This window comes from Monoraphidium neglectum, assembly GCF_000611645.1.
Source record: "Monoraphidium neglectum strain SAG 48.87 unplaced genomic scaffold scaffold00931, whole genome shotgun sequence".
NCBI lineage: Eukaryota > Viridiplantae > Chlorophyta > Chlorophyceae > Sphaeropleales > Selenastraceae > Monoraphidium > Monoraphidium neglectum.
In genome coordinates, this window is record NW_014012697.1 from 7,791 (window position 1) to 18,848 (window position 11,058).

The 11,058-nt window shown below is 61.8% G+C and overlaps 3 protein-coding genes across 3 annotated transcripts in view; all 3 read left to right on the top strand.

Annotated features, from left to right (window-relative positions):
• Window positions 1-1,714, top strand: part of MNEG_5974 (hypothetical protein) — a gene marked incomplete at both ends in the record, with an annotated part of 6,900 nt that extends 5,186 nt beyond the window's left edge. Inside the window, 3 exons of the mRNA XM_014045551.1 lie at window positions 474-964; window positions 1,114-1,294; window positions 1,559-1,714. Of these exons, the coding sequence (XP_013901005.1) occupies window positions 474-964; window positions 1,114-1,294; window positions 1,559-1,714 (828 nt within the window). The remainder of the gene's footprint in view (window positions 1-473; window positions 965-1,113; window positions 1,295-1,558) is intronic.
• A 2,417-nt stretch (window positions 1,715-4,131) lies between these two features.
• MNEG_5975 (hypothetical protein) lies at window positions 4,132-5,241 on the top strand (the record flags this gene model as incomplete). Its single annotated transcript, XM_014045552.1, has 3 exons — window positions 4,132-4,154; window positions 4,507-4,774; window positions 4,963-5,241. The coding sequence occupies 3 exons, from the start codon at window positions 4,132-4,134 to the stop codon at window positions 5,239-5,241; spliced, it is 570 nt and encodes a 189-aa protein (XP_013901006.1).
• A 3,543-nt stretch (window positions 5,242-8,784) lies between these two features.
• MNEG_5976 (hypothetical protein) lies at window positions 8,785-9,985 on the top strand (the record flags this gene model as incomplete). The annotated part of the gene is made up of 3 exons (XM_014045553.1): window positions 8,785-8,876; window positions 9,266-9,521; window positions 9,707-9,985. The coding sequence occupies 3 exons, from the start codon at window positions 8,785-8,787 to the stop codon at window positions 9,983-9,985; spliced, it is 627 nt and encodes a 208-aa protein (XP_013901007.1).
• Window positions 9,986-11,058: the final 1,073 nt, after the last annotated feature.

The following is an 11,058-nucleotide window of genomic DNA, read 5'->3' on the forward strand; positions in this document are numbered from 1 at the left end:
CCCGCCGCCCCCGCCGCGGGGCCGGGGTTGGCTGGGGCAGCCGCTGAACCGGCGGCGGCGGCGGCGGCAGCGGCTGCTGCGGGGCTGCGGGCAGCTGCTGCTCTGGCAGATTCGTATGCGCAGGATGAGGCTGTGGACCCTGTGAGCACTGGGGACACAGCACAGTGTGTGTGTGTGTGCGTGTGCGTGCGTGCGTGCGTGCGTGCGTGTGTGTGTGTGTGTGTGTGTGTGTGTGTGTGTGTGTGTGTGTGCGCGCGCGCGCGTGTGCGTGCGCGTGCCTGTGCGCCTTGTGTGTTTTTTTGTGACGCCATGCTCAGCTTGCAGGTACAGGGAGCCTCTGCTTGGGCCTGTGGCCTCGCGTGCTTTTTGTGTGTTTTCATAGAGACAGGAGTGCAATAGAGTCGCGACAAACAAATTCTTGTTCCCTCCTCGAATGCTGGCACCCGCCTCTGCTGCACAACCAACACCCTCAGGCCTGGCGCAAGCGCTTCCAGCAGGCGTCGGCCACCGCCGCGGCTGCGGCCGCAGCAGCGACGCCCGGCGCGGCCGTCGCCGACGCGGCGGCCGCCATGTCCGCAGATTCCGAAGACAATGAGCCACTGCTGACGCTTGGCGGCTTCGACCCCGAGGGCCGGCTTCTCGTCAGGTCCCGCGGGGTGACGTCACTACGCGTCAGCGCCTACACGGTCGACGCGGAGCTGCTGTTCACCTCGGACCCCTTTGGGCAGGCCGCTCTCGGCGGCGGCGGCGGCGGCGGAGGAGGAGGGCTGGGACGCGTCGCGTTTGTGCGGCCGACGGCGTCGGCGACTGTGCCAGTGGCGGCCGCGGCCGGCGGGGACGGCGGCGGGGAGGGCGGCCTGGCATTGTCGGCGCTGAGGCTGTCGGAGGTCCTGCGGGGCGTGGATGACAGCAGCAGCATCTTGGTGGAGGTCAGCGGCGGCGGCCTCACCCGGACGGCTCACAGGTGGGCCGCTCGCTGCAAACATGAGCAGCCCGCCGGCGTGCTGCTGCTGACCGCGACGATGCCGTTGATGACCGGTAAGGCTGCTGACGGGCAGAACGCAGCATGGGGCTGATCAGGCGAGCAAAACATCATATTTTTCGCCCCCGCAGGTTTGCGAGCCGCCTGCAGGTGCACGTGTCGGAGGCCCTGGGCCTTGCGACTGCCCTGGTCGCGCCCCTGCGCGGCGCCACCGGGGCGACGGGGCCGGCCGCGGCCGCCGCGCCGGCGGTGGGGGCGTACGTCAAGGTGTTTGCGAGGAGCGGCCCCAAAGGGGCGCCCTGGTTCCACAAGGTGCGGCGGTTGGGCGGGAAAGACGGCTTGCTCGGCCTCATGCATCCCGCACGTACCAACATGCGAGGTCCGTCTCTGACACATGTTGCTATGCTGGCTGCCTTGTCGCACCTCAGCAGCCTCTTTCAAAGAGCCTGCACGCCTGCTCCCAAACGTCAGCATGCGTGTGTCGTGGGCAACCTGACACCATATGCCCTGCTGCACCCCTGCTGCCCTGCCTAGAGTCTAACCATGCCCACGGTTGCCCGCACTCCTTGCTGCCAGGACGGCTACACTGACATCCGCGGCCGATTCGATTACGCCGCCTCAACCACGGCCGGCGCCGCGGGCGACCAGCGGCCCTCGGAGTTTGCGCTGCTTGTGCTGCTGGCCGGCGCGGGGGCGGCCGCCTGCAGGGCCGCCGCGCCGCCCAGCCAGTAGCCTGCGCCACGATGAACCTGCTGGATCCTGAGAGGGTGGGTTGTGCGCTCAGCACGTTGGATGGTTTGCCCCGGGGGAAGATAAAGTCAATACAAATCCAGAGGAAGAGGTTCAACGCAGAAGGGGACTCGGGGCACTGCAGGCACCACTTCAGCACGAATTAATTGGACCCCGCCATCACGCATGCATGCCAACATGCATGCGGCGGTGCTGTGAGCCATTGCCTTGCACAGGTGTCAGTTGCCTGCTTGCTTACTTGAAGGGTACACAGTAAAGGTCAACGCGGCCTCAACTAGGCTACCCATCAGTCACATACAGATGTCGCCACTGTATGTTTTGCCGCCCCTCTCCACAAACACGCAAAGCGGTCTCACACTCTTGAGCACCCCCAGAGCCGTCCAGCTTCCCGCCGATCATCACTGCAATTGCCAGCCCCGCTGCCATCGTGACAGCTTGCTACGGGCGATGGCCCTAGATGAGCGGAGAGTTTCCTTGATGGCCCCGTGTTGTATGTAAGGCGGCGCAAGCCGCTCTGCTGCGACATCCAATCGCAAGTGGAGGTTACAGAAAGCGCACGTGCTGCACGGCCAGCTTCCACTATCGTCAATGGCGCGGCAAAGCGACTGCACGGCGGGTCGCCAAAGTAAGGCAGGCACGTCGCTGCGTCGCTTGCCGCCGCCGACGCCTCACCATCCGCCGCCACGCCAGCCTCCAGTGCTAACACTATTTCGGTCTCTTCCCGGTGAAAACAATTGCTGCTGCTGCTGCTGCTGCTGCTGCTGCTGCTGCTGCTGCTGCTGCTGCTGCTGCTGCTGCTGCTGAGCATAGCACCAGCCAAGTGGGCCAGCCATACTGGATGGCGGCAGGGCTGCATACGGGTTTGCCCCGGCCCTCAAATCGGCTTTGGCGCGTTCTTGGGGGCGATCCCCGTGCAGTGTGGGTCTGCACGCATGTCTGTTTCCCGTGCAGTGTGAATCTGCATATGACTCCAACACGGCAAAGCACCGGCGAACAGCGCCGCGCATGTCAGCCAGTGGGCAAGAAGGTGCAAAACACACCAGAGGCAGGGGTTGTTCACCGAACAAGGATGGTGGAAAAAGGACAAGAAACTGTAGGAGCTTGGGGCCAGCGCCATAGGATTCTCTAACTTCTCATTGCTTTGCTTCAAGTCAAAGACATCCAAATCCCTTGTTTTATTGGCTTGTTGCAGGTACATGTAGGCAGTGATCAATGCGCATGGCATCAGATGCTGATGTGACGCACAAAGATGTTCGCTCACCTTTCATGACCCCATGGTCATGAGTTCGAACCCTATGTGTGCGAAGCCAAACCCCACTGCATGTGGACGCTGGGACTCACCTCTGGGTGGGTGCTCTCGACACGCTCGATTGAGCCTCCCTATGATGCGACTGCAGAGAATGGCTGGCTCATCACATGGCCCTGGTGACACCCTCCCTATTGTTGAAGAATGATGCTGGAGTCCTCTCCATTCTGCTGATCATGATTTTCTTTGGGAGTTCATGTAACAAGGTTTGTGGAGCAAGGTCAAGTAAACTATGACAATTTGTATTCTTGCTTTTGCCACTCATAGTCAGACAGCAGAGCACAGCCAGATCCGCTGACTCCGCATGGTCGGGACCTAGTGCCTTAAATTGCCGCTTGAGACCCATTGTCAAGCGCGCGACCGCAGTTATGCCACATTTATGACCACAGTGTACCTCGTTTGACCGTGCTCGGTCCATACCGTAGTGCACCGAGCGCGTCGAAGTCTGCACTGCGCGTGAATCTGAAAGAAATTATGAATTTCTACTGTTGCTAGAACTCTTTGTCTTCCGTTCTCTTGAGGTGCGGGTCAACCCACGTGAAACCGTCCGCCTCCGTGTCGGTGAAAATGGCATCCATGAGACAGGTCTCTTTGCATCATGATCTATATTCGACAGTGTTACATACATTCTAGCTTATCACTTTCTTCAATACGTAGAGTGTACCGTAGACGTATAATCTGCGACCTGAGTCAAACAGAGAACGTACCGTGGGTCTCGAGTTTGAGCACTTGGGCGATGGAGGGCGCAGAGTTATGCGAATCGAGACGGATGTCTCTGCGGCTGATGGAGCGCGCCGCCGCCGAGCCCCCTGCCACGCAGCGGCGCGCGCCTGCAGCGAACACGCGCACAAGGCAAGTGCGCCTGCGCGAACAGCACTGCGTTGCGCTGCAGCCACGCACACAGACCGTGCATCCCCTATTGCCCTCATGCGGACCACCATCTACGCTGAGAGGTCGTGCTTGCGAACTGGCATCACATGATGGTTTTGCACTGGCCCCCGCCCGTTGCCACAGGCGGCCCGCGGGGAGGTTGAAGAAGCAGCTGCAAGCACACAAGACCGACAAGCAGAAGGATCGCGGAGGCAGACTCAAGATGAGGAAAAACACCAAGAAAAGGTACGTGTCCGAGGGGGGAAACGCAGTTCCTGGGCCAAGCGCACCCCTGTCCATCCATCCTGGTTTTGTGGGGCTGTGTGTGCGAACTCACAGGCAGTCACGACTCATCAGCAGCATTCAGACTGCACGTTGGTTCAATCGGTTTCGTTCCCTAGTTACTGACACCTCCAAACGTCCTTGCCTGCAAACAACGCGATGCATGCAGGGTGCTGCGCGAGGCGGCCGCAGAGACACGTTCGCAGCAGCAGGACGACTCCGCGCTTCCCCAGCAGCCCCACCACGACGCTCCCGTGCCTGCGGTACCGCCGCACCTGCTGGACACACAGGAGTCCGTTGCGCTCCCAACCCTCAGGACCCTTGCCATCCCCACCCGCCAGACTCCGATCAGTGGCGGCACCGCCACGCCGCAGCCGTGGCAGCAGCCGTCGTCGCTGACGCACCCCCACCAGACGGAGGATGAGGTCAGCAGCGGCATCAGCGGCGGCGGCGGCAACCTCGGCGTCCAAGGCCGCTCCCCCCTGGCGCCAATCGCGGTCACGGAGGTCAACTGGCCCCCGCACTGCAGCGGCGCCGACCTCCTGCTGCCGTCGGAGGGCACCGACCCCGCCACCATCGCCGAGGTGCGCGAGGAAAGTTGCCTGCATGCAGATCCTTGCTCGGGCCGTCGAATGGCATGGCAAATTGTGCGAGCACGCGTGCATCCAACCTCGCTTATCAAGCCTGGTGATACATGATGCACCAGACGAGAGCGGGCACAGACACATCAACACACCCCTTCGTTCCACCCCTCACGCTCCCACAAGCGCAGGCGCGCGCGTTGCTGGCGGCTGCGCGCGGCGCGTCCGCGCCCCACACCCTCTTCATCGAGTTCGTGGAGCAGAATCTGGGCAGCCCCGAGGCCGTCCCCTTCGTCCGCCACCTGCTGCACCACTGGCGCTGCGCCGCGCCGCTGGACTGCGCGGACGCGGGCGGTGGGCCCAACGAGGCGGGGAACGAGGGCGCCTGCTGGCCCTACGAGATGCCCGCGGAGCCCGAGGCGGCCTCCTGGGCCCTGGAGATGGCGGCGGTGTTCTCCGGCCTGCTGTAGAGCCGTTGTTCCGTCCGCTCACGCCATGATCTAGTTGCTCTAGAGAACCCACTCCTACCTGACCCTTGCAGCGTTTGCGCATTTCTTCACAGGCCCCCAGGACTGTGTCGCCTGCACCCTGCCCCTTCGCACCCCTTCCTGTGGACACCACCCCCCTTTGTGGCTGCCAGTGTGCCATGGTCGCTCCACGCCTGCCCCCTGCGTATCCTGCTCTGCCGCCCCCTGGGCCGCGTCCCGCGCCTTTGCGCCAGCCCGTCCTTGCCCTCTCTGTCGAGGCCAGCCACATGCAATTTCTACTGCCTCCCCACCTTCTGCAGCCGCAACTGTCTTGCTCCTGGATATGCCTCTCAACAACCAACTCGGACCCCAATAAACGCGCACCATTTGCCAGCACACGGCGCCTTGAACGGACGGCACCTGCCAGCAGGCCCCAAAATTTGTGCAACAGGCCGCCCCTGCGCCTTGCAAGACTTGACCGGCCCCTTGCGCTCTCTGTATTTTTGTAATGGCTCAGGTGATGTGACTTGGTCGCAGAGAACCCATAATTGATTGAAAACGCTACATCAAAAATTTGTGACCAGAATCTCTCAGATAGTATTAATAAACGTTGTTTCAGCTTGGATTCAGGGTCTAGGGCTTGGGCATCAGGGTTTAGGGCTAGGATTTAAGGCAGTAATGCTTACATAGCAAAATTTGCAGCAAGCTTCCGTGTGTACGGAGCTTCAACCCAACACACGCTGCACAATTTGCACCAACAACAACGGCAGGGAGCCGCAGCATGAACGAGGCAACACGCGGTACTTACAAAGACTGAAAAAATGAAGACGCCACCGCTGGCAACATGGCCCACCCAGACGGCGTGGGAACAACGCCAGAGGAAGTTGTACAAGCACAGCACAGCAAACCAGCCGTTTGCGAAGCAGGCGCCATGCCCAGGATGAAGGAGCGAACGGCGCCGCAAGCGCTTTGCCTGCATGGCGCGAAGGTGCGGAGAAGACCACTAGAGAAATAAAAGGCCAGGGACTGCGCAGGAGACACGGGACTGACGTGCGATAAACCCTGGGCGCATATTTGCATGCGCCATCCCTCATCGCAACCAGCAGCCAACACCCTCATCAATCGGCCTGCTTGGTGCCAATGCTGCCGCCGCCGACGCCACCGCCGCCACCGCGGCTGACGCCGTCATCACCGCTGTCGCCACCGTCGCCGACGGCCCCAGAGTCCAGATGTCGAATCCGACTGCATGACTGGGTGGGGGTTGGGCACCTCTGAATCCCATCAAGCACACACACTCCCGATTGTGCCAATTAAAAAAGAGAGCAGGTCAAGCCGTCAACGCCCGCCAGTGCTAGCCGTACAGGGGGCACAGCTGGCGGCGGCGAGTGCCCAGCTGCATCATTTGCCCCTATAAACATCGCACCGGCCCTGCGTGCTGCCGCCTCCTGTGCAGTCCCGCAATCACCGCCAGCACGGCTGCTGCCACTGCCGCATGCTGCCCTGCCGCAGGTCAGGCTGTCGCCGCTGCCGTGGGTGCTGACGTGGAGGGCGGCCCCTGTCGACATAACGTGGCGGGTGGGGAAGCACGCTAGGCCGGTTCCCAATCCTTTCTCCAGTGGCCCGCTAGGACATGTGTGCCGGCCTCCTCAAAGGCGAGCCGTCTGCTGCCGCTTTTACTGCCTTCGCCAACCGCCATGCTGTTGCCGCTGCCGCGCAGCCGCCCCTGCTCCTCCTAAGCCTCCTTCTCACGCGGCCGCTGAGGCAGCTGCCATTGCACTGCCGGGGGCCCCAGGTGTGCCACCACGGCAGGGCCGTCCACAAGTCCATGGCCTCCACCACCGCAAGACAGACGATAAGCCAGACCTGCGGCACAGGTCTGCCCAGCTGTGCGCAGCAGAGCCACACCTGGGAGCAATCGAGCGGGCACGCCCAGGGGGGGGGGAGAGTTGTCGCTGGACGAGCTGCCGCGCAACTCTGCAATTACGTTGGACATGCCAGTGGCCTGGCAGTGGGCCAACTTGGTGGATGCAGCCGCGCTGGTGTCGGCAGGCCGTTGAGGGCGAGCTTCCTGCCTACTTTTTGCCGGTCGTCCACAAGCAGGCGCCGGAGCTCACTGGATACTGTCTTCTGCAGGAGTGCGTTCTCTGCTGTCACCGGATTGTCTGCTGCCGCCGGGGCGGCTGCAGGCCGCTGCTGTCGCTGTCCCAGCCGCCCGGGTACCTCCGCCGTTCACAGCTGCTGCACGTGTCGCAGGTGCCCCGCCGCCGCCACAACGCTCTGCTGCAGCTTTTGCTGCTGCTGGTGATGTTGCTGTTTCTGCTGATCTTGTTATGGTTGATTTGCTTTGATATGCTGTGCTTTGCTGATACCATTCTTATCACCTGCCTCTGCTGCCTAATTGCAGGTATATGTAGTCAGTGACGTAGCAATGGGGCATCAGGTGCTGTTGTGGCGCACACAGATACTCGACCACACCTCATGATCCCTTGGTCTGAGGTTCGAGTCCCTCGTGTGCGAGGCCAAACCCCACTGCATGTGGACGCTCGGGATAGCCTGCCCTCGGGTGGGTGCTCAGATTTACCTCCTCTGGAGCGCGGCTGAGTTTCCTTACATATAGATGCGACTGCAGTGAACGGCTGGCCCTCCACATGGCCCCTGATGTCACCCTATTGCTCAAAAATCATCTTTTGTAAGCACATCTTTAAGTTCAAGGCGCCAGTGGTGCAGAGGTCGCAAGTGCCTGGATTGTGGCGGCACGTCCACAACAGCCCATATTTCATACATTATCAGACTCACGAGCACAGCAGCTCGTTTACACAGCAAGACAATGTCACGTGACATCAAAGGTCTGATGCTTGCCATCTGTCTTGTAATACGCCTGATCACGCGCGCTTAGTCACATATCCTCGGGTAATTGACTGCGTTGCATCCTGCGAGAGGGATGTTTGACCAGTGGTCGACAGAAGTCCTCGAGGCGCGCTGAAGCTCGTGAAAAGGATTGTGGACGACAAATAGTTGGTATTTGTTGTTTGATTTGTGTTTCGCCACGTTTGCTTTGCGAAGTGTCGCCAAGTGTGGCCCGCACAAACCCATCGTGTCTCTAGCAGTACCGTACAGTGAGCGATTGCGAAAGTTGAAGTGTTGACAACAGAGTTCGTATAGTGCCGAGTTCTCGCCGACTGTTTCCGCGCTGCGACCCCGGGTCAAACGGAAAAACACCACCTGCTGCGATTTGGGCTCCGCCAGCGATGGAGGAAGACAAAGCAAACCAACCTGTCCGAAAGTCTCTGCGGCTGCTGGAACGCGCCGCCGCCGAGCCCGTTGCTTCGCAGCAGCGCGTGGCCGTCGGCGCAAACGTCACAAGGCGAGTGCACCTGCAAACTGCACATTCTGGTGGGATTGCAATGTATTGCAGCCACGAAAGCTGGCTTTCAGCGGACTGCCCAGAAAAGCCGTGGCAGACGGGAGGCCTTGGGTGTGCAATGACACCGCATCCCTGCTCCTCAGCATCCATGCACACCGCGCTGCAGGCCGATGGCGAAGCCCATGAAGGTCAATACACCGCGAGTCGAGACCCACGACAAGACCCGGCGGGCCCGCGGAGGCAGACTCAGGATCAGGAAGAACCTGACGGCCAGGTGCGCAGCATCAGGAGGATGTGGCACCTGGGGTAAAGACACCTCTGCCCCCCATGGGGGTGGGGTACTACCCCACCACCCCAAGCAGGGGTGAATATCCTGGCCTGTGATTGCAACCTCGATCCAGCTGCGGAAGCGGTGTGGCGGCCGTGCGCTTGTCAGTACGCCGCGTCTCTCAGTCACCCCCACCTGCTGCGCAAAACCTCCCGTTGGCGCCCTTGCCTGCAACCACTTGATGCCCGCAGGACCTGTATCAAGCTGCCTGCGCAGACGATCGCTGTGCAGCCGGACCCCGCACGCGACAAGCAGCCACTTTGCGACCCTCCCGCGCCGGCAGTGCCGCCGCACCCGCTCCTCACACAGGAGTCTGTCGCGCTCCCAACCCTCAGGACCCTTGCCATCCCCACCCGCCAGACTCCGATCAATGGCGGCGCTGCCACGCCGCAGCCGTCGCAGCTGACGCACCCCCACGAGACGGAGGATGAGGCCAGCAGCGGCATCAGTGGCGGCGGCGGCAACCTCGGCGTCCAAGGCCGCTCCCCCCTGGCGCCAATCGCTGTCACGGAAGTCAACTGGCCCCCCCACTGCAACGACGCCGACCTCCTGCTGCCGTTGGAGGGCACCGACCCCGCCACCATCGCCGAGGTGCGCGTGGAAAAGGTGCCTGCATGCAGATCCTTGCTCGGGCCGTCGCATGGCATGGCAAGTTGTGCGAGCACGCGTGCATCCAACCTCGCTTATCAAGCCTGATGATACATGATGCACCAGATGAGAGCGGGCACAGACACATCAACACATGCCTTTTACCCCCCAACCTCCCACAAACACAGGCGCGGGCGGTGCTGGCGGCTGCGCGCGGCGCGTCCGCGCCCCACACTCACTTCATCGAGTTTCTGGAGCCGCAGCTGGGCAGCCCCGAGGCCGCCCCCTTCGTCCGCCACCTGCTGCACCACTGGCGCTGCGCCGCGCCGCTGGACTGCGCGGGCGCGGGCGATGGGCCCAACAAGGGGGGGTATGAGGGCGCCTGCTCGCCCTATGAGATGCCCGCAGAGCCCGAGGCAGCTTCCTGGGCCCTGGAGATGGCGGCGGTGTTTTCGGGTGTGCTGTAGATATGTTTTCCCATGCTTTTGCGCCCTGGCTGGGTTGCCCTAGGGACCCCACTCCTACCTGACCCTTGCAGCGTTTGCGTATTTGTTCACAGGCCCCCAGGGCTGTGTCGCCTGCATCGTGTCCCTTTGCACTCCTTTCTTTGGATGCCACCCCCCTTTGTGGCTGCTGGTGTGCCGCGGTCGCCCTGCGCCTGTCCCCTGCGTATCCTGCTCTGCCGCCCCCTGGGCCGCGTCCCGCGCCTTTGCGCCGGCCCGTCCTTGCCCTCTCTGTCAAGGCCAGCCACATGCAATTTCTACTGCCTCCCAGCCTCCCGCAGCCGCAACTGTCTTGCTCCCAGATCAGTATCCTTGCCTTCTAACAACCAACTCGGACTCCAGCAAGTGTCAACGTTTTGCCTGCACACGGCGCCTTGAACACACGGCACCTGCCATCAGCCGCCAATGTTTGTGCAACAGGCCGCCCCTGCGCCTTGCAAGACTTGACCGTATGGCGCCTTGCTGTCTTTGAACTTTTGTAACGGCTCATCAGCCGGTCACTAGACAGAAAGTAAATTGGATGATGCTTACACAGCAATAAGCTGGGTGCATGGCGCTTCAACGAAACACAAACCGCACCGACTAGGTCGTCAATCCAAGCTGAACTGAAGGCAGCTGCAGCTCGGATGAAAACACGCTGGGGTGGACACTGGACTGCAAAGAGAGTGGCTCCCACCGCTGGCGCCGCGGCGCGTCCAAACGGCGCCGCGGGACGAGACCAAAGGAGCGAGGTTCACAAGCGAAGCAAGCCAGGGGGTCAAGCCAATGGGAAGGCAGGCCTCACGGCCGGGAAAAGGGAGTGCTTGCACGCGCGCATATCCACCGCGCGCGAGAGGCTGCCCAACGACACGAATCCGACCGGCGCTTCCAGATCAGATGTGTTCAGATCAGGTCAGATCTGATCCGATCGGATCTGAGCGGATCTGTTCAGATCAGTGCACCCCCTGGAAGCTCAGGTCCAGGGCCTCCCCCACCAATTTGGCTTGCTCCTGAGGAGGATAGGGTTGAGGGAGGGGACGAGGGAGTGGGTGAGGGGG